This window comes from Sorex araneus, chromosome 2 (genome assembly GCF_027595985.1).
Source record: "Sorex araneus isolate mSorAra2 chromosome 2, mSorAra2.pri, whole genome shotgun sequence".
NCBI lineage: Eukaryota > Metazoa > Chordata > Mammalia > Eulipotyphla > Soricidae > Sorex > Sorex araneus.
This window is the reverse complement of record NC_073303.1, coordinates 235,880,326-235,904,190: the sequence shown is the minus strand read 5'-3', so window position 1 is coordinate 235,904,190 and position 23,865 is coordinate 235,880,326. Positions and strand designations below refer to the sequence as shown.

Here is a 23,865-nt window from a genome sequence, read left to right as displayed (position 1 = left end):
GCTGCCCATAGGGAAGTTAACCTGAATTGGAATTTCCGAGGTAGCTGGCTAGAAAACTGACACCCACCCCCCCTTCGCCACGCGGTGCCACATCCTGGGGGGGCGCCCCCCCACCCCGACCCCCCACCGCCCGCAGAGGGGGGTGGGGGGGCCCAGACCACAAGCCGGGTCTTCAAAATACCAAGTTATTGCACTTTCAAAAAAATATCTGTGGCTGCGACCCCTCCCACCCGCCCCGCCCCTTCCTTGGACCCCTCCTCCGCCTCTCCCCACCCCCCACCCCCTTCCCTCCCCTTCTTCCCCCCCACCCCCAAACCCACTCCATGGCTTCTTGGCTAAAACGCTTGGTTGCTCGGCGCTGGACTCGGGGCTCTCTGCGAGGTGGGGGGCCGGGCGAAGGGCGGGATGCGGGGTGCGGCGGGCCGGGGGCAGCGGGCGCCCCGGCACCAGCTGGAATGCTCGATGGCGGCAAAGGTGGGGGCAGGGGTGTCCAGGGGCCGCAGGAGGGAGGCAGCTGCGGGCAGGCGGCTGGGCCTCGTGGCCGGAGTCCGCTTCTCCCGCGTTTCCTTTCTTGTTGCTTTTCCTGTAGGTTCATTGATTTTTTTTTTCCTTTTTCTTTCCTTTTTTTGTTTTTTTGGTGGGCTTTTTGCCTCTTTTTTTTTCCTTTTTTTAAATCCTCCCCTAGGACAGTCCAGTCCGGTCCCGCGGGTGCAGCACCGGGCGCCGGGCAGAGGGGGTGTCCGGACAGAGGAACGGTGGAAAGCCAGCTAAGGTCACTCGCGCCGCCTCCGCGCCCCGCGTCTGTCCGCCGGCGCGCACGCGCGCGGAGAGCACCAGAAAAGTGAGTCCGGCCGGGCGGCCGCGCGGCGCGGTCAGCAGGCCGACACCAGGCCCTTGGGGAACGGGCAGCGGCGCTTGGGCCGCGGGCCCTCCTCGTCCTCGTCCTCGTCCTCCTCTTCCTCCTCGTCTTCGTCCTCCGAAGACGATGAGCTGTCCAAAGTGAGGTCCACCACGTCGGCGCCGGTCTTGCCATTCTCCACGCTGCCCCCCGCGCCGCCGCCCCCCAGGGCCCCGCTGCCCCCGCCCGTGCCGCCGCCGCTGCTGCTGCCGCCGTTAATGCTGGGGGTGGCCAGGAGCCCGTTGGCGTCCGAGGTGCCTGCAGAGACAGGACGGGGCTCAGGCTGGGGGTCCAGGCCCGCACGCCCCCCGCGAGGAGGGCCCGCCCCCCACTCACCCAGCACCAGGATCGGGCACTGCGGGCTGCAGCTCCGCTCCTTCTCCGCGCGGATCGGGCACCACGAACCGTCCGCCAGGAACTCGATCTCGTCTGCGTCCTCACACTCACTCAGGATCTTGGAGAGGAGCCTGGAGGGACATGGGGGACCACAGAGGTGATGGGTGGGGGGCGCCCCTGCAGAGACTGGCTCTGTCCTGCGCTGCAGCAGCCTCCATGGGTCAGAGCAGTGGCCCCGCAGCGCCGCCATGCACGACCCACCTGGAGAGCTCCTACTCACACCCCAGAACCCCAGTGCACAGCTCCACTTTGGCCTCTGGACAAGGCCTGAGCAACAGGAATGAACGTCTGTGCTGCTCTGCTCCTCTCACCCCAGGGCCCAGTCGGGAATTCAGAAGTGAGGGTTTGGGGTAGGGCCCTGAACCACAAAAGCCTAGAGCCGGACAAGGACGGAGATGCATTAACGATAAACCGAGGCCCCCTCCTCCAGGAAGCTTCCCCGGTTACCACCCTCAGCCCATGGGCTACGTGGAGGGGGCTGCGGGGATCCTAGGTTCCAGGGCTCGTGGCTCCAGTGGAACCAGCATCACGTTCCCCAGCCCATGGGCTGACACCCGAACTGAGTGACCTGACCCAGGCCAGGCCTGGGGGGGAGGGGGTCGTGTGCCAGCCCCACAGCTGCCAGCAGGGAACAGAGCTGCTATTCAGGCCTGGTCTCCTCCCTCTGCCCAGGCTGCAAGAGGGCGGCAGCTCGGCCCCATCAGGGAGGGCTCAGAGTGGCAGAGACCCGGGTTCAAGTCCTGGGTCAGTCCTCTACTGGCTTGGTGGGGGCCGGCCCAGAGGCTGCGCCCCAAGCTCGGTGGCTCAGACTGCGGACAGGTGTGGGCGGGGCACCGTGACCAGAGGGCTAGCCAGTAAAGAGGGCGTGGTCAGGCTGGGGGCGTGGCCACGCCTGGCCCGTGCTTCTGCGCGGCCCGGCAGCTGTGGAGCGGGGGCGCACGCACCCATCGATGATGAGCTGGTCGTAGGGGGCCGGCTTGTCGCACACAGGGCACATCCAGGTGGGCTTCTTCTCGTTCATCTGCAGGTAGAAGACAGCGTCGAAGCACTGCAGGTGGGCACATGTCTCAGCCCGGCAGGGCACCGACAGCCGCATCTTCACCAGCTGCAGGGCGGGAGGGGCAGGCGGACATTAGCAAGTGCTCGTCTGCGCCTGAGCGGGTTAGGCCGCGCCCCAGCCGCACCCCCACACCCCTGGCCTGGCCGGTTGCCTCACCGGGCAGATGAGGGACACCCGCACGCCCGTGGTGGCGATCTCGCTGTCAGGGTCCAGGCGCAGCTTCTCCTTGACTGCGGAGAGGAGGGCCAGTGTCAGGGGGAGGACCCCGCCCCCCTGAACCCCGGCTTTCCTGAGAAGCGAAGGGAACAGTCGCCTTCCCATGATTGGCGGCACCTGAGCCTGGGTGGTGAGGATGCGGGGGCAGGGGAGGAGGGGGCTAGGGGGAGGCAAGGGTCATGTCCATAAAATCCCAGGAACCCCCTTCCCAGAAAATGACCTGGCACTTCCCGCGGTGTGTGAAGGCCGGGCTGGACGAGGTGGAAGGAGCAGCCCACAGACGCCACCAAACCTCTGACCCTTGGAAAGTCCCACCCCAGGACCCGAAGGCCTCACGCCCTGGAGGGAAGTGCAAGGCAGGGCAGGGCCTCACCTGGGCCACCCCACACCCAGTGTTCCCGGTGCCAGCCACAGGTGGGCACTTGCTGTGTCCAGGTGGCTGGGCGGGGGCAGGGAAGGGAGACAGTGCTGGGTGGGTCCCCTTTAAAGCTCCCACCCCCACGAAACCACGGGCGTCTGGTGCCTGGGGCCCCCTGTACTCACCCAGCGACTTGCACAACTCTGGGTGCTTCACCCCGATGGTCTTCAACCGCTGCAGCAGCTCAGAGGAGGTCAGCTGCCGCACCAGGTACAAGGCCACCGAGTAGCTCTGTGGGCCGGAGGTGGGCGTGGGTCCCCCGCCCTGCAGAGGCGCCCTTCCCCCCCTCCCCCCCCCCCCCCCGACAGCCAGGAGGGCGGGGACGCGAGACGGGTAGCGTGCTGGGGCGGCCCCCACTCACCTTGCCGTAGTTGCCCCAGGTGACGGTGATGCGGTTGGTGGCCGATGACAGGTACATGAGGTGGGTGAGGTTGATGGGGCGGCACGGCCGCTTGGGCTCCACGCCCGGCTTGTTGGAGGGGTAGTAGCCCTGCGAGCACACAGGCAGCGACGGGCTCATACCGGCCGTGGCCACAGCCGCAGCTGGGCCACCCCCGCCCCCTGGGTCCCCCCACGCACTCACCGGGACGGAGCAGTAGCTGTGGTTGACCTTCACGGCGATGTTGGGGGGGTACTGGTCCTCCTGTGGGCCACTGGCGTCCGAGTAGCAGATCCTGCGGGCACAGGCTGGGTGTGGGCTGGGGCCGCCGAAGGCGGGAAGAGGAGGAGAGGGAGCCATGGATGGGGACACGGGGGCCTTGGGGCGGGGCTCACCTCAGCACCACCTGCACGGCCTTGATCCCGGGCTGCAGCTCCCTGTGTGAGGAACGAAAGTGAGGCTACCTGGCTGACCCCATCCGCCCGCAGCCAGCCAGGGGTACATGAGCCCCTCCACCACTCCCGCACCTGGAATTTCGGATGAGCTCCACCTGCCGCGGCGTCAGGGCGAAGATGCACGGGCTCTCCTGCAGTTTCTCGCTGTTCTGCGGGACTGACACACACAGGCGCGCTGGCACCGGGAGAGCCGGCTCGGGCGCCCCCGCCCAGCTGCCTTCCAGAGGTGGGGGGAAAGCAGTGCCGAGACCCACAGCTGTGAGGAGAGGGCACCTGAGGTGGCAGCCATGAGGGGCCCTGGAGTAGGGGGTCAGACTACTCCCTGCACAGTGCTCAGAGGCTGCGGGGGCAGGGGTGGAGCTCAGCTCACTGAGCCCTGTCGAAGACTCAAGGGACCGGAGCCAGAGGGCAGTGGGGACAGCACGGCCCTGCACGCGGCTGACCGGGTTCCATCCCCGGCACCCTGTCCGGTCCCGAGCCCCACCACGAGGGAGCACCACAGCACAGAGCCAGAAGTCAGCCTTGAGCACTGCCAGGTGTGGCCCCCCGAACAGAAACCAACCCAGACCCCCAAAATGAGTCTTGAAACCTGGGAGAAGAGGAAGAAATGGTCCAAGCTGACAGGCCAAGCCTGGAAAGGCACAAATGCCCCACCGCGGCCACCCACTGAGGGATGAGGGTGCGGGCGCTGCTGCGGGCCAGGGCAGGTGGGCACCTGGCGTCCCGGAGCAGCCTTGAGTAGGGGCGGGGCTCTGGACATGCACTGGGCAAAGCCTGCGGTCCAGAGTGACCCGGGTTCACAGGGAGATCAGGACTGAAGCTGCCTTGCCCGCCGGCCCAGGCTCGATTCCTGGCATCCCCCAGGGGTCCAGACCCTGCCGCTGGGTGTGGCCCCAAACACAGGAACGAACAAACTGGCAACTGTGGCAGGAGCTGCTCCCCAGATGGGGGCTGGACACGGGGACACGAGGCCCCTCAGCCCGGGGCATGGGTCTCAGGAGCATCCTGAGCCAGGCTGCAGCCCCAAGGCCGAATCTGAGGGGGGCACTGCGGGGAGAACAGCAGCCCCCCGCCCCGAGAGGAAACCTCCAAGCCAGGGCCTGGTCCAGCTGCGCCCCACGGCTCTCCCCATGCGCCTGCCACGACGCCGACAGGGAAGGTGCACCCCTAGAGCCTGAGGGTGCCCCCAGTCAACTACTCCAGCCTCTGATCTTCATCGCATGAGCACAGGCAGCTGCATTGGTGTGGGGGGGGGGTGCCTGCCTTGACACGGCGGACCCAGGTTTGGTCCCCAGCCCCACCAGGAGTGACTCCTGAGCACAGAGCCATGGAGAAGTCCTGAGCACAACCGGGAGTGGTCCTCCCCCACCCCCAAATAAGATGGGGGAAAGGGGAAAATGCAGCCGCAGACGTGCCTGCTACCAACCCCGCCCACACCCCTAGCTGTGGCTGCGCTCTACACAGCCCCGGGGGCTGTCTGTCTGGTCAAGGGCTAGGGCTGGGGGCGGACACCGTCACACTTGTTTGTCTGGGCGGGTCCCCAGAGAGGTGAGGCCAAGAGGCCCTGAGGAGGAGGCTGGTGAGGGGACACAGGCCCAGAGCACTGGGTTGGGGGGGGGCTCCAGCGGCTCAGGCCCTAATGGGTCGGGGGAGGGGTCTGGATAGTTCCTGCAGGGGTGGCCATGACCAGCCAGTTCTCAGCACAGTGGGTCAGGCCTTTGTCCCCCACCCGTGGCCAGCGGCTACAGAAAGCCCTCTGGCCCTCCAGGGCAGGGGGGGCAGTGTCCACCCCCTCCCCCATATCCATCCCTGGGCCCTGCTTTCAGCCCTCGGGGCTGTGACCCCCTGCCCAGAGGCCTCTGGGTGCCTCCCTTATCTGGAATGTTCCTGTCCCAGCCTAGTCCCGCTGCCTTTCAAGTCCCTGAAACGGGCAGCCCGGAAGTAAAAGCAGAGACAGATGGCGACGGCAGGCCTGGCTGCGGGCACCTGCGTCCCCACGCACAGTCGGAGTGACCCCAAGCAGCGACAGCGGTGCCCTGCCCACCCCTATACCGCGGGGCTGCCAGGGGCCCCCAAGAGGATGGCCAAGGCCACAGGTAAGCGGCACGCAGTGCTGGGACAGAACCCAGGTGCGAGGCGCGTCCTGCTCCCGGCCACACAGAACCTCCCAAGAGCCCAAGTGAGGAAGGGGCGAAGCGGGCCAGGGTCAGCACAGTGGGTCTGGGGAGGGTCCCAGCACCCCCACATGCCACCACACGATGATGTCCAGACACTGACCGGGGCCTGAGCCAGAGCACAGCCAGAGGGCCCTGGCCTTGCACGCAGCTGACCGGGGTTCAATCCCAGGTATCCCACAGGGTCCCCCGAGCCCCTGCAGGAGTGAGCCACGGAGCCGGGAGTGTGCGGTGGCCCTAACACCCAAAGGAAAAGGATGCTGAGCAGGCAGCCGGGGCCGGGTGGTCGTCAGCTGTGGGCCGGCAGGAGCAGTGCTAGGACCCCCACCCGCCGCCATGCCGTGTGTGCATGACTGAAGGGCGGGCCCGGACAGCAGCCAGGGCTGAGCCCGCGTCCCCTACTGAGGCCCCCCAACAACCGAGCGGGCGAAAGCAGCTCTGTACCAGGGTCCCCCCAGCCCCCAAACACCACCTGATCCCCAAACACACACCGGGTGTGGCCCAGACCCAACCCCAAGGAGCAAAGGCAAAGCTGAGGGGGGTCCGGTGGACGTCCCCCCTCATCCGTCCTGGGCCCAGCTGCGGGGGAGACCGAGTGCCCAGCCGAGCCCCAGAGAGCAAGGAAGGAGACGGTCAAGGTCCGCAGGGTGGCAGGCCCCTGACTTTGGACCTGTGGGTTCCGGGTGGATGGGGCACAGCCTGAAGGGGCATGAGGACCACCAGCCCCAGGTCCTGCTGCCAGAGCAGTGGGCAGGGATGGATGTACACGGGAGGCACAGGGGGGCACCAGGCAGGGCCCCGGGGCGAGGGCAGGGCCTGAGCAGTTGCGCAAGCCACAGGGACGGATAGGTGAAGGGCTGGACACTGGGCCAGGGCTGCATCAGGGGTGGCCCCGGGGGACCATCCGGTCAGGCCCTTCCCCAAGACATTCTGGGACCAAGGCCACACCTCGGCCCAGTTACAATGGCCTGCATTCATGGGCCCACACCCGGCCCTGGCCAGGCTCACAATCGCTCTGTCCTAGGGTCTGTGTGAGAGCACAGCCTCCTCCTCCAGGAAGCCTTCCTAACTACCACCCCCCTGCCAAGCTCAAACTGGGGCACCAGGAAACTTTGAGAGTCACCCCTGGGGCCCTGCACTTCCCGGCAGAGCACAAACCCCCCCGCCCCAGCCCCCTATCAACGCTCAGGGATCCCTCGCTCTAACGGAGCTGTACTAGAGCCCGGGAGAGGAGGACTGGGTCCCACGTGGTGTGTGAACGTGGCATGGGGGAGGCGGCGCGGTGACCACTGCACCCCCAGTCCACCACCTCAGGGCCCGGCACAGGATGCGGGGGGCGGGGACGGCCCACGTCAGTTCAGCGACCAGCTTCCTTCCTTCCGCCCAGTCTCATGACGGCCTCCCGCACCCCAGCAGGCCATGCCGGGGGGCACCCGCTGGCCCTGGGACGCCCCAAGCTGTGGCCCCCCACCCTGGAACCATGCCCCCAGCACCCCCCAATCCCACTGGGGTCAGGAAGCAGGTGCTGAGCCTTCCCTGGAACTCTGAGGCCTGCCCAGGGGGCAGCGCCATGGGCTAGCGCCACGGGTACAGGGGCTCAGAGGGCTAGCGTGGGGGGGGCGGGGGTGGGCCGGGGGCTCCAGCCGCCCTGTGGGCCCTGCATCGCCGCCCCTCCCCCACCGCATTCCGGTGCGTGATTTATGTCCAGGCTGCCCCCACCGCCAGCGCTGACCTGTGCCGGGCGAGGGGAGGGAACAAGGGCAGGGCCTCACGGGGGCCCCCAGGCAAGGAAGGGGGCTGAGATCCAGCACATCCCGGGTCCTGGAACAATGAGCGGGGGTCCCGTAACCCGGAGGTGGGGGGAGAGGCCCGGCATAGTGTTTGGGGGCCCCCCGGGGGGGGCGCAGGGCTGGGGGGAGGCGCCTCTTTGTTCTGTGCCGCCACTTGGCGGGCGGGCGACTCATTCTCGGTGCAGACAGGGGCGCAGACTCTCCCGGAGATCAGGTGACGGGGTCCCCGGGGGCTCGGGCAGAGATGCATTGTGGGCCGCGGGGAGCCGGGCTCACTCCAGCAGGAAGGAAGCCCCAGACGGGCAGAGAAGGGGGCGAGGTCTCGGCCCCTCCACTGCCCCCGCGCCTGGCAGTGGGGACCCAAACAGGCTCCTCACTCAGAAGGGCTCCCAGAACCCCCAGTGACAGGTCCGGCAAGCGAGGGCCCGGGGAGAAGGTGGGGTCACCTAGGGACGTGGCCTCAGGCAGAGGAAACCCCCCCCCCAAGTACAGCCGCTCAGAACAGAACCCCACACCCCTGCCCCCTTCCCAGCCTCTCGCCAGGGCACCGGGAGAAGGTGCCAGCAGGCCTGTGCTGAGGCGGGGGGGAGCACTTAGGACCTGGGCTGGGAGGGATGTGGAGAGGGGACGTGCAGGGCCCACAGCCGGCCAGATGACGGGACAGGGGACCCAGCGATGGAATGTGGGGAGCCACAGTGTGAACCCCCGGCACTGCACAGGATCCCCTGGGCCCTGCCAGGAGTGAACCCTGAGCACCGCGGGCCATGGCCAGCCAGCACCCACCTACTACCCACTCACCCGCCCAACGGAAGCAGGTACAGGGGGACAGCCAAGAACGAGGGTGCTTGGGGCTGGAGTGGTAGCACAGCAGGGAGGGCATTTGCCTTGCACGCGGCTCACCCGGGTTCAATTCCCAGCATCCCATATGGTCCCCCGAGCACTGCCAGGAGTAATTCCTGAGTGAAGAGCCAAGACTGACCCCTGTGCATTGCTGGGTGTGACCCAAAAGGCCAAAAAATAAAAACCACGAGGGTGCTGCCCGCAGGGCCGTCCTGCCCACCTGTAAGTACACGGGAGATGGGGTGAGTGTGGGGAGCTGGTGGGCGGGAGGACCACGCTGAAGCACAGAAGAGGGGGGTGACACCTGTGGTGAGGGGCGCTGGGGATGCCTGGGTACGAGGGGACAGGGAGGAAGCCCAGAGGGGGTCAGGAGGAAGCACAAGGCCGGATCCTGCCCCTCCCCCAGGCATTCCTACTGAGCCATCCTGGGGTGGCCCCCATCCCTCTCACATGGGCTAGCAGGAAGCCAGGAGGGGGTGCTCGGAGGGGGGGCTGCGGGGGGGGCATCCCACCCCGCCCTGCTGCCTCAACGCCCCGCCTCCCCCACCCCGCCATCCCGGGGACCCACTCACCCAGCTCCGTGGGCTTCAGCAGCTCATCCAGCATATTGAAGAAGGGCAGCTTGACCAGGCGCACCTCGGGCTTCAGCGCCTTGGGCAGGCGGCCCAGTCCATTGAGGTACTTGCCATAGAGCACGGGGAAGTCGAGGTTGGGGCCGGGCAGCGGCGCGCGCGCCCCCGCAGCCGGCCGCTCGCGCTCGAAGGCGGCGGTGTGCACGGCCAGGGGGTCGAGGCCGCGGGCGGGCGGCCCGGGCTCAGCGTGCTTCTTGGCGTAGCGCGTCTCGTACAGCTCCTTGATCTTCTTGAAGAGCTCGGGGCTGCAGTCAAACTGCACGAGCTGCAGCGCGCGGGTCACCAGCTCGTGCTTCAGGCCGCTCTTGCTGCGGCCCACGAAGCCCAGCAGCATCTGGAGGTCGGACACTCGGAAGCTCATCACCATGTTCTGGGGGGCGGCAGAACGGGCGCTCAGAGGCCACCCCGGACCCCCGCTCTGCCCCCCAGCCCCTCGGCTACTCTCCTCTCTCGGATCCTCAGTCTCCTTGTCGGGTGTGGGCAGAGCCGAGACATCCGCTACACTCGCTGTCCTGGGGCTGCGGCCACAGTGGATGGCCACCCCCACCCCCGCACCTGGCCCCCCGAATGCCCGCACCCCATGACACAGCGTTGTTCTTTCCGGCTAGTTCCAGTAGTTTTTTCTGTGGGCTGGGCAATGTCCTGGCCCCGGACTCTGGTTCAGAGCATCATAAGGAGAGGCCTGAGTGACAGGACAACAAGGAGGGTGTTTTGCCTTGCCGGTGGCTGACCTGGGTCTGATCCCCAGGACCCTAGAGGGTCCCCTGAGCCCCGCCAGGAGTGATTCCTGGGCACAGAACCAGGAGTAAGTCCTGAGCACCACTGGGTGTAGCCCCCCCCACCAACCAAAAAAAAAAATCATAAAGGGCTAGAAAAATCGTACAGTGGGGAGGTCACTTGCTTTGCACACAGCAGCCAACCCAGGTTCGATTCCCAGCACCCCATATGGTCCCCCAAGTGCCATCAGGAGCGATCCCCGAGTACAGAGACCTGACAACCGGTGAAAGGGGACCCAAAAACAAAACAGACCATCATGAAAGTCCCCAGACATCACCCAGATTCCCCGAGGGGAGGATCTGACCGGCCAATCCCAGGGGTCTGGGGGTGGCAGGAGTCTGTGACGGGGGGTCCTGGTGACCAAGGTCAGAGTGCCAAGAGTGCCAAGGGCTGGGCATGTGTGAGGCCCCTCAGCATCGTCAGGCGGGACCCCTAAACAATCCCCAAACCAAAGTTAGCAGCAGGCAGCCCCTACCAAAGTTAGCAGCAGGGGGCCGGGGAAGGAGGGAGCCTGTCCCACGCAGGGCTGAGGGCACCTAAGGGCCGGGCTCCCCCAAAGCTGGCCCAACTCAAGTGAAGTGTGGTGGGAAAGAGAAGGTTCTATCAAAGGGCAGGAACAGAGCTTGGGCCCATGACCAGTGAAGCTGGCAGAGAGCCAGGCCCCGAGAACTCCAGAGGGCAGGACCAGAGGGCAGGGGGGTCCTGGCTGCCAGAGGCACCAGCAGATTCTGGAGCCTGAGGCGAGTCCAAATGTGGGGGGCAGAGGGGCAGCGGCGCTGGCAGGGTGTCAGCAGCGCTGTGGTCCCACAGAGGGTGAGTTGGCTGAGACACTGCACCAGGTCCTGCTGCCCCTCCCCCCAAAAAACACTTGGGGATCGAACCCTGCAGGAACACGGCGCCCCAAACCCATTCCGGCAGAACCTCACAGCAGGCCAGACGGGGCGGGGAAGCACAGGGAACCCTGGGCAGCGCACACCTACCCAGGGGCATGGGGGTCACTTGACAGCTAAGGAGCAGCCTGACGGACACCCCCCTGCCCAACCTGCACAGAGCAAAAGGCCTAAGGCCCGCAGGGGGCAAGGTCCTGCCTGCAGGTGGGGGAAGAGGGCAGGCAGGGGGTGCCGACAGACAGACACAGGCTGATCCCGGGCTGGACGCGAGGTGCTAGGCCCCACCCGCCCCCCACCTGTGGCCGGATGTTCACCACTCGAGTTTCCCAGCACCTGCCACCAGAAAGGAGCCTGGCCCGGGCACTGCCAGGGTGTCAGGTGAGGGCACCCCCCCCCCACTATCCAAGCCTCACTGCACCTGTGTTTATAAACACCCACGCCCCGCCCCCAGCCTCAGAGAAGGGTGGAACCCAGACCGTGCAGCCAGACAACTGCTGCGGTAACAGGTTTGGGGCTTCACACAAACACCCCCCAGCACTAAGGGATCTTCAGAGTGTGAACTGGATTTCCAAGTCTGTACCCAAGGGGGGAAAAAGAAAAAGCAAACTCAGCTCTTAAAGAGAGGCTAAGAAAGTAACTAAAAGCAGTGCTCCATGTGTGTGTGTGTGAGAGAAGGGGGGGGAGGGGTAGGACCCTCAATTACTGAAAAGATACTCCAAAATGACAGTTCGAGGTTAGGGATGAAGGGGCGGCTCCTCTGGATAGGGGGGTGCTATGCAGCCCAATTCCCCTTGGTACAGAGGATCCCCAGGAAACGGGTCACCCTAGAGCAATAGCACAGCGGGCCAGTGCTCGCTGAGGGCACACAGCTGACCGGAGGTTCGATCCCTGGCACCTCACAGGGTCCCCCAGCTCTGTGAGGAGTGATCCCTGAGTGCAGCACCAGGGGTCAGCCCTGGACACCACTGGTGTGGCCCCCCAAACCAGAAAATAAATGAAATAAAAAGGGCCCACCATCTGTTAGGGAGTTGGGGGCCTCATCTCTGGAAGGTCAAGCAGAGCTCATGGGGCCTCTGCTCCAGGTCCACGCGCCACCCCCACCCCACCCGCTTTGGGCACCCCTCCCAAACTGAGGTGAAGGCGGGGAAATGCCTTGTAAATAAATATCTCTGCAACTTTGTAACGGGGGCGGGGGTTGGAATCCGAGGTCCGGAAGGCAAGCACCGCGGAGCAGTGGGGGCAGAAGGGAGCAGAGGGAGCAGAGTCGGTGGGGACCCGCCTCCACGCACCTCCCAGCTTCAGCAAACTTCTGGGGAAGACAGCACTGACGATGCCTGGGTGGGTTTCTGGGACCTCCCCTCGCCCCCGACAAGTTCTTAGCAAGGGAAGCCCCTTGAGCTAGCGATCACCCCTAGAACCAGGCGGGCGGATCGATACCAGACACTGGCAGGAACGGAAGGTGGAAGGGGGCGGGAGGGAGGGAAAAAGTGAGTCCTAAGTCCCAACAAGGAGTGCAGGGAAGATCAAAAGCAGAGACGCGGGGGTCCCCCACCCCGCTAGCAATGAGGGAGGTGGTGCGCATGGGTGTTTAAGGGGCTTCAGAGACCCTGGCACGCGTGGACCCTCGCAGCTGTGGCTGCAGCCGCGGGGTGGTGCCGCCGGGCAGAGCCCAGACAGCTGGGGGCTGGGCGGCAATCGGGGTTTGGGGCCCACTGGGTGCACACCGCGTGGTGTCAGCAGGGGGGGCGGGGCTCGGACGCGGACCCGGGCTGCATGGCCGAGCACGGGGGTGGGGTAGGATGGATAGAGATGGCATGCATCCCGAGGGGATGCATCGGAGAGCCCCGGGACCCCCTGGCCCCTTTGCAGGATGCCAGCGGCGGTGGCAACAGCAGAGCTCGGGGGTGGGGGGCGAGAGGGGGACCCTGAGAGTCGCTAACTCCAAGCTGGCCTGCAGGGCCGGGAACACCGCTGGACGCAAGAAAAGAACGGGGCGGGGGGCGCCCCAGACACTCCCCCCGCCAGGCCCGCGAGCACGCACCCGGCTGCGGCCGCGACGCGGGGCGCGACGCTGGGGCCGGGTCGCTCGAGCATCGCCGCGTTCCGGGGGTGGGGGATGGGGGAGGACCCCTGTCTCAGCCTGGGAGGCGGGGCCGGGTCCCCGTGTTTCGGGAGACGCAGACCCTAAATGCTCGTGCTGGGCACGGCTGGTGCGCGGAGAGCCTTGCCCACAGCCTCGCGGGGAGGCTGGGCCGGACCCTCGTACCCAGGCGCCGGGGGAGGTCGCGGGGACCCCGCCCCCAGCCTCCCCGCTCCCCGCCCCGCACCCGGAGCCCGGGGGGCCAGGGGGGAGGACGAGGGGGGTCGGGCGGCGAGCCTCGGGCGAGCCGCGCCGTGGGGCCTCGCGGCGGCGGGCGCAGAACTCGGCCCACCGCCAGGCCCCCGCCCCCTCGACCGGCCGCCCGGCCCGGCGCCGCCGCCGCTCACTCACTTTGGCCTCCACCAGCTCCGCCGCCATCTTGGCCACCAGCGTCCCCCGCGCCGGGAGCCCCCAGCCGTCGCGTCACGTGACCGCCCGCCACTCGTGGGCGGGGCCGACACGGCGGCCAATGAACGACCGCGCGCCCTCCTCCCCCGCCCGGGCGCGCGCTCCTCGGCACTGCGCAGGCGCGCGCGGCCGCCGCCCTGGCGTGGAGCCAATCAGGGCGGCCCCACTTCGCGGGGACCCCCCTCCCCTCCGCCCTTCCAGGCTTCTCGGCTGGCGACGGCCACGCCCACTCCTGGGCGCGTCTTGCCTCTTAAAGCGACACGAGCCTCTCGCGCAGGTGTAGGGTGGGGGCAGGTCCTAAGTCTTGTGGTGGGTGGGAACGAGGGCGTGGGGATGGCGGTGGTGGTAAGAGGCGGCGGGGACAACAATGCAGCCAAGTGGCTTAGATCCCAGCGCCGGGCGTCGCCAGGTGCGCACCTGGAGTGCTGGATTGCTCCAGCCCCGCGACCGCCAATGTGTGCAAATTGCCAGGGCGCCCTGCGCGGTGCACATCCGGGGCCTGACGCTGCATCCCGCTGGCCTGACAAATGCGGAGTGACCGTTCCCCAGTTTTTCCGCAGCTCGTATTCTCTGTCACCCCTGTTGCCCTTCTCTACTGTCCACACTAACCCTGCCTCCTTAACCCCGACGGTCCTTTGGAATCCTCATGGACCCTGCTCTCGAGCATTCCATGACTTCCAGTACCCAATGGACTGGGGAACCCCAACATTTCTTGCATAACGAGCAGGAAGCGAGCACCCCGGGGACATTCCCTGAGATCATAATTCTCAGCCTGAAATGTGAGTGTCCCTCCCACCTCTTACCCCACCCCCCAAACTCAGCGATGGAGGTAAGATGGAAACAAACGCCAAGGTGCTGAAGCTCAGGCTTGAAGGCTGGAAGCCCAGGTTCAATCCCTGGGGACCACGTGCTCTGTGTTTTTGTGTGTGGTGAGTGCGTGTGTGTCCCACAGCACCAGAGAGCTTCTCCTGATCACAACAGAGCTAGGAGTGACCTAGCAGGGCTGAGAGTGCCCTCTCACCTAAAATAAAACAAAACCCAAAAACCGAAAAACAGACGGTGAAGAAAATGTGAACTCTTTAAGACAGACTTCAGTTCTGGAGTTTTGTTTTGTTTGTTTGTTTGGAAGGCATATCTGGCAATCGATACTCAGGGGTTACTCCTGGCTTTGCACTTAGGAATTACTCCTGGCAGAGGCACTGCACTGTAGCTCTGTCCTGTTGTTCATCAGTTTGCTCGAGCGGGCACCAGTAACGTCTCCATTGTGAGGTTTGTTACTGTTTTTGGCATATCGAATATGCCATGGGTAGCTTGCCAGGCTCTGCTAGTGCGGGCGGGATACTCTAGGTAGCTTGCCAGGCTCTCTGAGAAGGATGGAAGAATCGAACCTGGGTCAGCCGCATGCAGGGCAAACACCCTACCTGCAGTGCTATCACTCTAGTCCACTGGCAGTCCTCTTGGCAGTCCTCCAGGAAATGTATGGGACGCTGGGGATGGAACCCAGGATGGCCGCGTGAGAGCAAACACCCTCTCCACTCCCACCCTAGACTTCAGTTCTGGAATGGTACAACTCACCTGCTCTCACCCCCAATCTTCCTCCTTTGTTTTTCAGGGGATTGTTTGCCTTAAACATTAAAAAAAAAAAAACCACAAAAAAAAGTTTATGGACTGGAAAATCCCACAAAATGAGACCTGTTCCTTTTCTGTGCTCAGGAGTGACCCCTGTTGGGGCTTGTGTGGTCGTAGGTGGACCTGGGATACAAACCAGTGCCTCCCACAGAGACGCAGCTGCCATGTGCTAAGCAAATGCTTTAGCTCCGATGCTGTAGGTCCAGTCCACCATGATGGCACGGCCACAGTGGGTAGTCAAGTTTCAGCAAGTTTGGGGTGGCTATGATTCCAGCAGTTCAGAGACTCTGCCTTTCTGCTCTCCTTAGTTGAATTTCATTGTTGTTATTTTAACAAGCATTTTGTTTGCTGATAGTTTCATGAATTTTTTTTTCTTTTTGGGTCACACCCAGTGATGCACAGGGGCTACTCCTGGCTTAGCACTCAGGAATTATTCCTGGCTGTGTTTGGGGGACCATATGGGATAATGGGAATCGAACCTGGGTCAGCCGCGTGCAAGACAAATGCCCTACCTGCTGTACTATTACTCCAGCCCAATTTCACAAAATTTGATCATTCCATTTTACAACCCTGTCGTTTTGAATGATTTCAGGTATGGTAATGATCTGAGGGCTATGTTTTGATTTCTTTTAATTTGGGGGTTTGCTTTGTTTGGGGGGGTACACCCAGCAGTGCTCAGGGCTTGCTTCTGGCTCCTTCCCCCTAAAACCCTGCCAGGAGTGATACTGAGGATAGAGCCAGGAATAAGCCCTGAGCATCGCTGGGTATGACCCCAAAATACAAAAACAAACAAACCCGTGAACTAGAGGCTATTTTGAGTTCCAATGGACAGATGAGGGGCTGGAGTGATAGCACAGCGGGTAGGACATTTGTGTTGCATGCGGCCGACCCAGATTCGATTCCCAGCATCCCATATGCTCCCTCGAGCACTGCCAGGAGTAATTCCTGAGTGCATGAACCAGGAATAACCTCTGTGCATCGCCGGGTGTGACCCAAAAAGAAAAACCAAAAACAAAACCAGTGGACAGATGAGAAAACTGGGGTCTTAGGGCCTGAGTGATAGTCCAGCCGGGAGGGCACTTTCCTTGCACTTGGCTGACACAACCCCCCCCTCCCCCCCGCCCCATACCACTGCCAGAAGTAATTCTTGAGTGTAGAATCAGGAGTAACCCCTGAACATCGTTGGTTGCGGCCCGAAAAACAAAAACAAACAAACTGGGGTTTTGAGTGGTTAAATCATTTACCCAGGTTACATAACAGAACAAGGGCATAAAGCACTGCATGGTCAGGGGCAGGGGAGAAAGAACTAGAAAGCACTTGTGCCAGGAGCTGACCGGGCTTGATCCACAGCATTGCGTCTGTTCCCCTGAGCACCACCAGGGGCCACTCCTGAGCACAGAGCTGGAAATAGCCCCTGAGTACCATTGGGTATGGCTCCCCCAAAGCAAGACAGACAACAAGAATGCAAGGTTGTGGTTCTGGGTGAGAGGTGTGGGGGACAAGTCTGGACTATATGTCACTTCTTGGGAATCTCACCAGACATCCCCCGTTCTGATGCATTCTCGGTTTGTCACATATGACGGATAGAGAATTTTTTATATGTGGAAGGTTTTCAGCTGCTCAATCTGGGTCATTTTTTCCAACAGCTCCGTTGTTACTTAGCATTTTTTAGCAGCAGTATTTTTAATGAAGGTGTGTGCGTGATTTCTCTCTCTCTCTCTCTCTCTCTCTCTCTCTCTCTCTCTCTCTCTCTCGATTGGGAAGGGCTACACCTCTACCCTACTCTACCCTGTGTTGTGCGGGCGCTGGCCTTGCACATTGCCTACCTGGCCAGAATTGCCATCATCCCATAGGGGGCCCCAAGCACTTCTAGAAGTAATTCCATATGGAATTCTATCTTCTTTGAAGGCGGGGAGACAGTATGACAGTTAAGTAAGATGCAGCAAGCTGCCTTTGATGGAAGTAGAAAAGCTACCACATTGCCACTTCTAAAAAAATATTTTGATTGGAGCAAAGGTGATGGCAGGGCCAGACAGTGGAAGGGGAGGAGAGAGACCCTGGAGGACTGGCTGCCCCCCCCAATCTGGGACAGCCCCTCCCCCACCCCAGGATGCTTCTGCCTCTGGATCTTCTTCATGGGAAGCACATTTAACCCACCTGCACGTTTGAAGCTGGCTTTTATTGGCTGCAACTCAGACATGTGCTGCCTGTGTGTGCCTGTGTGTGTCTGTGTGTGCATGTGTATGTATGTGTGTGCCTGTGTGTGCCTATGTACGTGTGTGCCTGTGTGCCTGTGTATATGTGTGCTGTGTGTACCTGTGTGCCTGTGTGTGCCTGTGTATATGTGTGCTGTGTATGTACCTGTGTATGTGTGTGCCTGTGTGTATATCTGTGTGCCTCTGTGTGCCTGTGTGTGCCTGTGTATGTGCCTGTCCCTGTGTGTGCCTGTGTATGTGTGTGCTATGTGTGCCTATGTGCCTGTGTGTGCCTGTGTGTGCGCCTGTGTGTGAATGTGTATGCCTGTGTGTGCCTGTGTGTGCCTCTGTGTTGTGTGCCCGTATGTGCACCTGTGTGTGCCTGTGTGTATATATTGTGCTGTGTGTGTGCTTGCATACATGTGTGTGCCTATGTGTGCCTGTGTGGGTGCCTATGTGTATCTGTGTGCCTGTGTATGTGCCTGTATGTGTCTGTGTGTGCCTGTGTATGTGTGTGCTATATGTGCCTGTGTGTATGTGTGTGCCTCCATGTGCCTCTGTGTATATGAGTGTGTGCCTGTGTGTGAATGTGTATGCCTGTGTGTGCCTCTGTGTTGTGTACCCATGTGTACACCTGTGTGTGCCTGTGTGTATACGTTGTGCCGTGTGTGCCTGTATATATGTGTGTGTGCCTGTGTGTATCTGTGTGTATGTGTGTGCCTGTGTATGTGCCTGTGTATGTGTGTGCTGTGTGTGTGCCTGTGTGTATGTGTGTGCCTCTGTGTTGTATGCCTGTGTGTGTACCTGCGTGTGTACCTTTGTGTGCCTTTGCTTATGTTATGTTGTGTGTGTGCCTGGGTGTATGTGTGTGCCTGTGTGTGCCTATGTGTATATGTGTGTATTTCCATGTGTGTATGCCTGTGTGTGCCTCTGTGTTATGCCTGTGTGTGCACCTGCGTGTGTACCTTTGTGTGCCTGTGGGTGTATGTTGTGCTGTGTATGCCTATGTGTACATGTGTGCACCTATGTGTATATGTGTGTATGCCTGTGTGTGCCTCTGTTTTGTATGCCTGTGTGTGCACCTGCGTGTGTACCTGTGTGTAAGTTATGTTGTGTGTATGCCTCTGTGTTGTATGCCTGAGTGTATGTGTGTGCCTATGTGTATATGTGTGTATTTCTATGTGTTTATGCCTGTATGTGCCTCTGTGTTGCATGCCTGTGTGTGTGCACCTGCGTGTGTACCTGTGTGTGCCTGTGTGTGTATGTTGTGCTGTGTGTGCCTGTGTGTATGTGCATGCCTGTGTGTGCCTATGTGTATTTGTGTGTATGTGTGTATGCCTGTGTGTGCCTCTGTGTTGTATGCCTGTGTGTGCACCTGCGTGTATACCTGCGTGCCTGTGTGTGTATGTTATATTGTGTGTGTGCCTGTGTGTATGTGTGCCTGTGTGTGCCTATGTGTATTTGTGTGTATGTGTGTATGCCTGTGTGTGCCTGTATGTGTACACCTGCGTGTGTACCTGTGTGCGTCTGTGTGTATGTTGTGTTGTGTGTGCCTGAGTGTATGTGTGTGCCTGTGTGTGCCTATGTGTATATGTGTGCCTGTGTATGCCTATGTGTGTATGTGTGTGTGCCTGTGTGTATGCCTGTGTGTATTTCAGTAGCTAGACCAGATGAGTTAAGACACCCCAAGTAGCTGCACAGACAAATCCAGTACTGCTCAATGGGCTGGTTTTCTTTTCTTTTCTTTTTTTGGGGGCTATAGAGAGGTGGGTGGTTCGTGCTTATGGGCTGTTCCTGGCGTTTTGCTCAGGATGCTCCTGCTGGTGCTCCAGGGAAGATATGCTCTTCACGGGAAATTTTCCCGCAGGCCAGGGAGAGGCTCCAGGACTGACAGGCTTTTCATGCAGGAACCCCTGATTCAATCCCCAGCACCTCAGGGACCCCCAGGTCAGCTGGGTGTGGTCAGTGGTTTACAGCTTGCATTTTGCTAGGAGAATGGACTGCTCTGGTGAGGTTGGGCACAATCACATCACTCAGCATTTCCACTCTAGTGCTATTGGGAAGCCTTCTAGAATGTTCCCTGGGTGGGGGCCAGAGTGATAACAGTAGGGAGGGCACTTGCCTTGCTGAAGTTTATCCAAGGTTGATCCCCAGAATCCCACAGGGTCCCTGAGCAACCTCAGAAGTGATGCCTGAGTGCAGAGCCAGGGGTAAGTCCTGAACACCACTGAACAACAATAAAATATGTGGTGTTTTTTGTAGGTGTTTTTTGGGGGGATTAGCCATGGGCTGTTGATGCTCAGGTGGTACTGGGTTGTCCTAAAGGTTCTTGGGGGACCCTTGAGTGCTGGCATAGAATCCCAAGACAGGTTTCTTTGTCTGTTAGCTTATTTTGGCTACACCTGGCGATACTCAGGGGTTCCTCCTGGTTCTGCACTCAGGAATCACTCCTGGCAGTGCTCAGGGGACCCTGTGGGACGCTGGGGATTGAATCTGGGTCAGCTGTGTGCAAGGCAAACGCCCCCCTGATGTACTATCTTCTAGCCCCCAAGTAAGACTTGGGCTGGAGTCATAGCATGGTGGGTAGGGCGTTTACCGACCCAGGTTCGAGTCCCATGAATGAATGAACCAGGAGTAACCCCTGTGCATTGCCACGTGTGACCCAAAAAAGAAAAAAAAAACAACAAAGTAAGACAGACTTAGGTGGGGGTAAGGTAGAGGAGCAGGCGGTAGGGCTTTAGCCCTCAAAAGAACCCACAAAGTGGGGCTGGAGTGATAGCACATTGGGTAGGGAGTTTGCCTTGCAAGTGGCTGACCCGGGTTTAATTCCCAGCATCCCATATGGTCCCCCAGCACCGCCAGGGGTAATTCCTGAGTGCAGAGTCAGGAGTAACCCCTGAGCATTGCTGGGTGTGACCCAAAAAGAAAAAAAAAACCCAAAACCAAAAGAGCCCACAAAGTGGCTGAGACAGTGCAGGAAGCTGCAAGTTCAGGTTCTAGGTGTGGGTCGCAGGCCATTTTCTCTGAGGCCATGTGGCTGACCTGCTCCAGCCCACATGGTCTCTCCATTCCAGGGTTCATCTTGCTGAAGTGACTTAATGACGCCATTCCAATTTACCTGCTTCTTGAAAGACCCTGTCTAGTGAGTCATATTCTTTTTTTTTATTTATTTTTTATTTAAAAATTTTGTTTATTTATTTACTTATGGCTTTGGGGGGTCATACCTGGCGATACTCAGGGGTTACATGCCAGGTTCGCAAGGCAAATGCCCTCCTCCCCGCTCTGGCCAGCCCCGAGTCATATATATATATATATATATATATATATATATATATATATATATATATTTGCTCTTTGGGTCACACCTGGCGATGCACAGGGGTCACTCCTGGTTCTGTACTCAGGAATGACCCCTTGCGATACTCAGGGGACCCTGTGGGATGCTGGGAATCGAAGTCGACCCCTGGTCAGCCAGGTGCAAGGCAAACGCCCTACCCGCTGTCACTTCAGCCCCCAAGTCATATTCTTTTTTTTTTTTCTTTTTGGGTCACACCTGGCGATGCACAGGGGTCATTCCTGGTTCTGCACTCAGGAATTACCCCTGGCGGTGCTCAGGGGACCATATGGGATGCTGGGAACCGAACCCGGATCGGCCGCAGTGCAAGGCAAATGCCCTATCCACTGTGCTATTGCTCCAGCCCCCAGTCATATTCTTTTTTTTTGCTTTTTGGGTCACACCTGGCGATGCACAGGGGTTACTCCTGGCTCTGCACTCAGGAATTACTCCTGGCGGTGCTCAGGGGACCATATGGGATGCTGGGATTTGAATCCGGGTTGGCCGCGTGCAAGGCAAATGCCCTACCCGCTGTGCTATCACTCCAGCCCCCCCAGTCATATTCTTTTAAAATAATTTTGTTGTTTGTTTTGAAGCCACACCTGGTGGTGCTCAGGGTTTACTCCTGGCTCCACGCTCAAGAATTACTCCTGGCAGGGCTCGGGGCGCCATATAGGTTGCTGGGGATTGAACCTGGGTCCTCTGTGTGCAAGGTAAGCACCTTACCCACTGTACTACTGCTCCAGCCTCATCTTTTTCTTTCTTTTCCCTGAGGAAATTTTTGCTATTATTTGGCTTTTTCAGCAGAGCCTGACAAGCGTATTTGATATGCCAAAAACAGTAACAATAACAGGTCTCATTCCCCTGACCCTGAAAGAGCCTCCAATCATCGGGAAAGGAGAGGCTGCTAAAAATCTCACGGCTGGGACAAATGGAGACGTTACTGGCACCCGCTAGAGTAAATCAATGAACAACGGGATGACAGTGATATAGTGATACAGTGATTTGGCTTTTTGGGGAACACACCTAGCCGTGCTCAGGGTATCCCCCTGGTTCTGAGTTCAGGGGTCACTCCTGACAGGCTCTGGAAATCAACCCTGGTCTACTGCTTGCAAGCCAGGCACCCTACCCTCTGTTCTTAGGAGCCAGCGTGTCCTACTGGGAAGTCCCAGACTTCAGGACTTTAATAAACTGTGGGATGGGAGTGGGGGTCGCAAGGAGGGAGAGAGGGAACCCCACTTGGAAAGGTGGAATAAGTGGGTCTGGAATGAGTTTACATTCCAATTCAACCATCAAAAAGCCAAGTAAAAACCTTCTGTGCTGTCCTGTCATTCCTGCCCAAGGCTAAGTGAGAGACCCTCAAAACCAACCTTCTTGATGCTTCTTGATTTGCTCTTTTCTGCTCTGTGCCCTTGAGCAAATGGCTTAACCTCTCTGAGCTCAGTCACTTCCCTCAGGAAGAGCCCAACCAAAGTCCAGGGTATGCGGAGCAGATTAAGAGAACTAAGGAGTTAAGGGGCTGGAGCGGTAGCACAGCGGGTAGGGCGTTAGCCTTGCACGTGTCTAACCTGGGTTAGATTACCAGCATCCCATATAGTTTCCCCAAGCACCTCCAAGAAAGGTTCCTAAGTGCAGAGCCAGGAGTAACCTCTGTGCATCGCTGGGTATGACCCAAAAAGCAAACAAAAAAAAACCCAGCAGCAACAACAACAACAACAAAACCAAAAAGAACTAAGGAGTTTAATAGATGTTGTCAGGCATCTAACTGGAGTCTTAAAGGACGGTGGAGGGAATCTAACAAGATAGAAGGGACAGCGGATGCAGCGGCGCCCAGGGACCAGCAGGGGCCGCTGTCCTCACCCCGGCCTCTAGGCGCCGCAACGGGCGCATGCGCAGCGGAGCCTCCCTGCAGAGGTGATTTTTTTTTTTCCCTCTCTTCCCCCCGCCCCCCCCCCCCCGCCCCGTGTTTTTCTCCAGCCCTTACCCCAGTGTGTTTTTATGCCTGCAGATCCTGGCTGTGGTCGCCTTTGAGTCCTGTCAGAGACCCGCTCCACCGCCGGGCTTCTGTTCACCGTGGATCTGCGGATTGGAGGTGGTGGCCAGAGGTGCCAACCTCTGGCTTCGCCCATACAGGCTGGGAAGACTGAATATCTCTCTATAAGAAGGGCAACGGGGCGGAAGGTGGGGGACGCAATAGGGCATAAACCTCACCATTCCTCTTAATATCTCTCCTTTCTCAAACCCACAATAAATTAAAGTTTCCCCATATGTCTGCAATGAAAACCTTTCCCTTTCCCTCTTTGAAAAACCCCTAATTTACCAGGACGTGATGCAGTAGTTCTTGTCGCGTTGAAAGATTTAAAGTAAAAAGGAAGAGAGAAAAACTGGATAACTATATTGAGGAAGAAAACGGTGCTTGCTACCTTTGGCGCTTGCGCTTGCCTTATGAAATTCACAAAACGTGTCACCAATACAGGTGTGTTTCCAGACCCAGGTCAGAGCCCAGGGGATTGATATTGCCGCCTGCCATTCAGAGCTTCAATCAGTTCAAGAGATATTTATAGAACAGATCTGGCCTGCCTTAGTTTCCCCTTGGGTTAAACGCGAGCTGGTGATCGCTGGCTTCCATTACCTGAAATCAGGGGCATGACCAAGCTTTGCAAAAAGCAAGATGCACCAAGAATTTGCAGAAGAGGAGGAGCTTTAGAGTTCAGACCGAATCTGTATTGCTCTTTTTTTTTTTCTTTTTGGGTGGTAGGCACACCCAGCGATGCTCAGGGGTTACTCCTGGCCACTGCACTTAGAAATCACTCCTGGCGGTGCTCATAGAGGATGCAGGGAACCCGGGTCCGCCGCGTGCAAGGCAAGAGTCCTCCCTGCTGGACGATCTTCCAGGCATCCAAAAAGCACCTGACACGCCCCTGCTTTGGGTCAATACTAATTTTAGGGGAAAGATTGTCCGCAGGGGTTTTGTTTGCACTGATTTGATCCTTCATTGATGCCAGAAATATTTCCCGAGTGCGTACTCTATGCCAGGCATTGAGCCGGCCTTTTCCCAAAGAACCAAGATACCGAAATAGGATGCCGATTGCTTTCCCTTTGAGCCAAAGATCGGAAATATAACTATATTTTTTAGGGTCAGATTAGGACACAAATGTGAAGTCTTCCTGCGCCGCCTCCTGGAGAGAAGAGGAAATAGGCAAACCGATTGCGCATATAAAGAAACCTTGACCC

At 59.9% G+C, this 23,865-nt stretch overlaps 1 protein-coding gene across 1 annotated transcript; it reads right to left on the bottom strand.

Moving 5' to 3' along the window:
- Positions 1 to 292: 292 nt before the first annotated feature.
- Positions 293 to 13,510, bottom strand: PIAS4 (protein inhibitor of activated STAT 4). Its single transcript, XM_055126506.1, has 11 exons — positions 13,417 to 13,510; positions 9,199 to 9,628; positions 3,895 to 3,979; positions 3,763 to 3,804; positions 3,572 to 3,662; positions 3,350 to 3,478; positions 3,114 to 3,219; positions 2,511 to 2,584; positions 2,239 to 2,399; positions 1,235 to 1,365; positions 293 to 1,156 (listed from the first exon to the last, which is right to left on the bottom strand). The coding sequence occupies exons 1-11, from the start codon at positions 13,441 to 13,443 to the stop codon at positions 873 to 875; spliced, it is 1,560 nt and encodes a 519-aa protein (XP_054982481.1). The 5' UTR covers positions 13,444 to 13,510; the 3' UTR covers positions 293 to 872.
- Positions 13,511 to 23,865: the final 10,355 nt, after the last annotated feature.

Coding starts and splice junctions, on each gene's coding strand:
- PIAS4 (XM_055126506.1), bottom strand. CDS start 13,443: ATGGCGGCGGAGCTGGTGGAGGCCAAA. Junction 3,980..9,198: donor GCTGAAGCCCACGGAGCTGG/GTGAGTGGGTCC, acceptor TGTGTGTGTCAG/TCCCGCAGAACAGCGAGAAA. Junction 3,663..3,762: donor GCCGTGCAGGTGGTGCTGAG/GTGAGCCCCGCC, acceptor CTGTGCCCGCAG/GATCTGCTACTCGGACGCCA.